General features: G+C 46.7%; 1 protein-coding gene across 2 annotated transcripts in view; it reads left to right on the forward strand.

The window, feature by feature from the left end:
• Positions 1-571: 571 nt before the first annotated feature.
• The window catches only part of ppfibp2a (PPFIA binding protein 2a), a 17,926-nt gene continuing 16,316 nt past the window's right edge, over positions 572-2,181 (forward strand). For both annotated transcript variants that reach the window (XM_056607298.1, XM_056607302.1), the window contains exons 1-2: positions 572-946; positions 2,048-2,137. In XM_056607298.1, coding sequence (XP_056463273.1) covers positions 899-946; positions 2,048-2,137 — 138 coding nt within the window. In that variant the 5' untranslated portion in view covers positions 572-898. The remainder of the gene's footprint in view (positions 947-2,047; positions 2,138-2,181) is intronic.

The following is a 2,181-nucleotide window of genomic DNA, read 5'->3' on the forward strand; positions in this document are numbered from 1 at the left end:
GTAAACATGAGTGGGGAGAGGACTCTTCTCTGCACGGGGTCAAAAGGCTGCTGAATAAAATGGGGATCTTTAACCCCTCTGCCTGCAGGACTTCTCCTCGCTCCCTTCTGACAGAAGGTTGAACCTCCGGCAAACCGGGCCGCTAATCAGTTCCAGAGCTCCGGTCCGAATCCCTCCTCCTCCTACCTTTATTGTCTTTGTCTTAGTGCATATCCTGTTGCTATAAACCCCCTTTCCCTTACCTCCCACTCCCAACACACACCAATTCATTTGGACCTCCAGCTCACCTAATCACCCCCCTTAATGGCATTTTCTTCTCTTTTCTCTCTCTCTTTAAGCCCCCCATTCCCCCGTTATAATGGACCCTCGAAAGGTTCCCCTTAACCCCCCCACCGACCTCCCCCTGCTCCTTTCCTGCCTCTTCTGCATGACATCTGACAAGCATGTGCCGCAGAAAGCTCCCTCGCTCCTTCTGCCCCTTTCGTGAGCCCCCTAAAATAAACCACATTTAGGGAACAGGAGAGAGAGAGGGGGAAAGAGAGGGAGAGGGAGGAAGAGAATAAAAAGGCAGTTGGCATGGTAAGAGGAGTGAAGCTCTGCTCTGGAGTTGATCAGAGACGCTGGCTTCAGGCTACCCAGGCTCCGAACCACACGGGCCAAAGTCCTTCATGCACTGTCTGTAATTTGTGGAAGGAGAGCTCGTGAGAGTAGAAGAACTGGAAGTTCTGGAACTCACAAGTTTGCCTCCTCACTGCGGGCTCCGCTGAGCCGCAGCACTGTGTGTGACCGGGGAGTCTCTTGCTCACGTTACACTGCCGTCCCACCTCACGGGATATGCAAACTGTCTGGCATCTAACGTGTAACCGTGCTGATAGACACACAACAATGGGCTTGCAGGATGGAGTACAATATTGATTTGCATAAGCATTTTACCTGGCTCAAAAAGGTAAGGCGTCGTTTTTTTTCCCATGCATGCCTGCTCCTTTAAGATGTGACACGATTTGCAGTTGCGTACAAATGCTGTTGTTGTTGTTTTTGTTGTTATTCTGATGGTCTCATCGAGTTTGAGATTTGAGACCTTGTTTGTCAGGTGAGGAGAGGATAAAGCAGACACCTCTGTCCGTTTACTGTAGCTTACAGCCACAGAACAAAAAGCACTAGAACTTTAACAACACTTCATATAGTACACTTTATTTACAAAAGGTTTTTTCTGTGGTCTCTTTATGGGGTTTGCTGGTGTAAAGCTATGACATAGACTACTATAGAACATTGTCCATATTGAAATTTTAATATTTGTGCATTATGATATTTATAAAAATATACGATGCAAAGAAATGTGGATTTATACACAATTGGGGAAACATTAAATGACAATTGAATGTTTGCTAAATCTTAAAAAATAAATATTTTGGAAACTTTTGCTTTAAATTAAGAGTTATATGTGTTTCATTCTGAAATCATAATACTTTGCATGGCAGACACATGCTGTGAAGTATTCAATGCTTGGGTGCCTAAACCTCGCTTTTAGATTGTTATTGGCGTTTTCAAATGACTGCAAACCACTTGAGTTGGCTGGCTTCAACAGCATGGATGCTGAACCACACAAAGTTTCCATGATGGAGGGTGAGAGGCTGCACATCTCAGCTATCTTCTCTCACTTGGTTGCAATACTATTGCACTTGGACACCATGGACCGAAATACAGGCAGCACAGCCACAGAGCACCATTCTCACTCAACTATGACCAGCCAGAATGCGCGCAACGGCATTTAAAACAAGCTTAGTAACTGTAAACCTCTTTAGCATTTTTCCCACATCGTCCTCTGCCACAATAGGTTATTTGAGACTACAGTAATTCAGTGTGTACGCCCGTGTGCCCGCACACACGCACAAAAGTGTGTGTGCACTCACTGCATGCAGCAGTGCACAGCGTGTGACCCCATTGGTCAAAAAGCTCTCGTTCAGGACCAATGCGATCAAGTGGGCTTCTGCTCTGCTCTGGTCGGCCCAGTAATGTCTGAAGCTAACAGAGGCTGATACTCCTACAGGTCAACCTCAGCGCTCCTGGGAACAGCACCGCGTCCTACCAGGAGCGACTCTCTCGCCTGGAGGGGGACAAAGAATCGCTCATTCTTCAGGTAAGACCTGCTTCAACACCTCGTGATCAGGAAGGAAGTTCTGA

The sequence above is a fragment of the Gadus chalcogrammus genome, chromosome 14, assembly GCF_026213295.1.
Source record: "Gadus chalcogrammus isolate NIFS_2021 chromosome 14, NIFS_Gcha_1.0, whole genome shotgun sequence".
In the NCBI taxonomy this organism is placed as follows: domain Eukaryota; kingdom Metazoa; phylum Chordata; class Actinopteri; order Gadiformes; family Gadidae; genus Gadus; species Gadus chalcogrammus.